This window comes from Montipora foliosa, chromosome 11 (assembly GCF_036669935.1).
Source record: "Montipora foliosa isolate CH-2021 chromosome 11, ASM3666993v2, whole genome shotgun sequence".
Lineage (NCBI taxonomy): Eukaryota > Metazoa > Cnidaria > Anthozoa > Scleractinia > Acroporidae > Montipora > Montipora foliosa.
Window position 1 is genome coordinate 10,904,972 of NC_090879.1, and position 1,647 is coordinate 10,906,618.

The 1,647-nt window shown below is 41.8% G+C and overlaps 1 protein-coding gene across 1 annotated transcript; it reads left to right on the forward strand.

Annotated features, from left to right (window-relative positions):
- The first annotated feature begins 78 nt into the window (after window positions 1-78).
- Window positions 79-819, forward strand: LOC137976664 (uncharacterized). The gene has a single exon (XM_068824028.1). It carries the CDS (start codon window positions 79-81, stop codon window positions 817-819), a length of 741 nt encoding a protein of 246 aa, XP_068680129.1.
- Window positions 820-1,647: the final 828 nt, after the last annotated feature.

Sequence of the window (1,647 nt, forward strand, 5' to 3'; positions counted from 1 at the left end):
GTGCCACAGGGGACAAAGTTGCGTCCCTGGCATTTTCTCTTGATGATTAATGACTTGACTGTTCCAAGCATCCTCAACATGTGGAAATATGTTGATGATACCACGGTATCAGAGAACATACCTAAAGGCCAACAGAGCAAGTCACAAGAAGCAGTAGATGCAATCTACGATTGGTCCAAGGAAAATTTGTTCCAGCTTAATGGCGAGAAGACTAAAGAGTTAGTTATATCCTTCAGTCGTGACTCCCCGCAACTCCCTAGGGTTTGCATAGACGGAACTCCTATCAAAACCATACAGAGCACAAAGCTACTCGGCTTGAAAATCAATGATACGCTAACGTGGAACGACCAAATAGAAGAACTTGTTAAAAAAGCGTCTAAGAAACTGTACTTTCTTATTCAACTTAAGCGTGCGCACGTTCCTACTTCAGATCTTGTAACATATTTTTGCGCATGTATCAGGTCTTCACTAGATTACGCTTGCCCTGTTTTCCATTACAGTTTACCAAAGTATCCACAAGTCGAGCTCGAAAGAGTGCAAAGGAGGGCCCTATCATGCATTTTTCCCAGGGTGCACTACTCGGACGCCCTTCAGTTAGCAGGGCTTGAGTCCATCAGGGCCCACCAGGAAAAGTTAACAGAACACCTTTTTAAGTCTATTGTTAATGATCCACGGAGTAAGATTACTAGCCTCCTGCCTCCCTCAGTTTCTATCTCATATGAGCTGAGAAGACAGAGGAGGTTTGCCACGCCTCTTGTAAAGACAAAGAGATTGGCAAATTCATTCATAGTTAAGAGTGCGAGGGAAGCATTTAAGTAATTTCTGAGAGAAGTCGCTTTGTAATTTTATAATAGTAGTAGTTTTAAATCATTTCTTCTATTTCTTACTTGTAAAGAGGCACTATTCATTTTTTTTTTAACTGCAATGTTTTTAGTAATAAACACACAGTCTGTCTGTCTGTCTGTCTGTCTAACCACGCATTTTTCAAAGATAATTGATGAATAATATTTGTAAAAAGCTTTAAAATACAAAGAAATGTATGGCGTTCTTTCTCAAGTTGAAGCTTAATTATCTCTCAAAAATGCATGGTTACCCCCAATTTTCTCTGTGGATACCAAGATTTACTATTTCCGGATAGTTTTAAAACGCGCTAAAATATCCCTGTATTAATTAGCACTGCCCATAGGAAATCCGAGTATCTCCAGATGCGCAGAACGTGTGCGCAATAACAATAGTAGGCGCCGTCCTTAATGTCAATCAATTTCGAGTGTATTTAAGACCTTCCTGGTATCCTCTGACTGACGTGATATCTCATTTGCGTTGGATAGCTGGGTCGCGGGAGCATGTACGGTAGGAAGATATCTAATAGACTGTGAGCAAATACTGCGGGCGCTGGTTAGAGCTCTAACCAACGCCCGCAGTATTTGCGACCCGCAGCTTCAGCCATTGTGAAAATTCAACGTAGGCGTTCGTTTCAACCGTTTTAGAACAAAAGAGAGACTGCTCGCAGTCTAGATATCATCTGGTTTGTGGCCACGAGACTTGATCTTGAAGCCCGTACACAATGGGATCCGTTGATTCTATACTTCCGATGCTCAACCAACTGAGCCACCGGTGCACGGTGGAATTAAACTAACCTATTCCAGA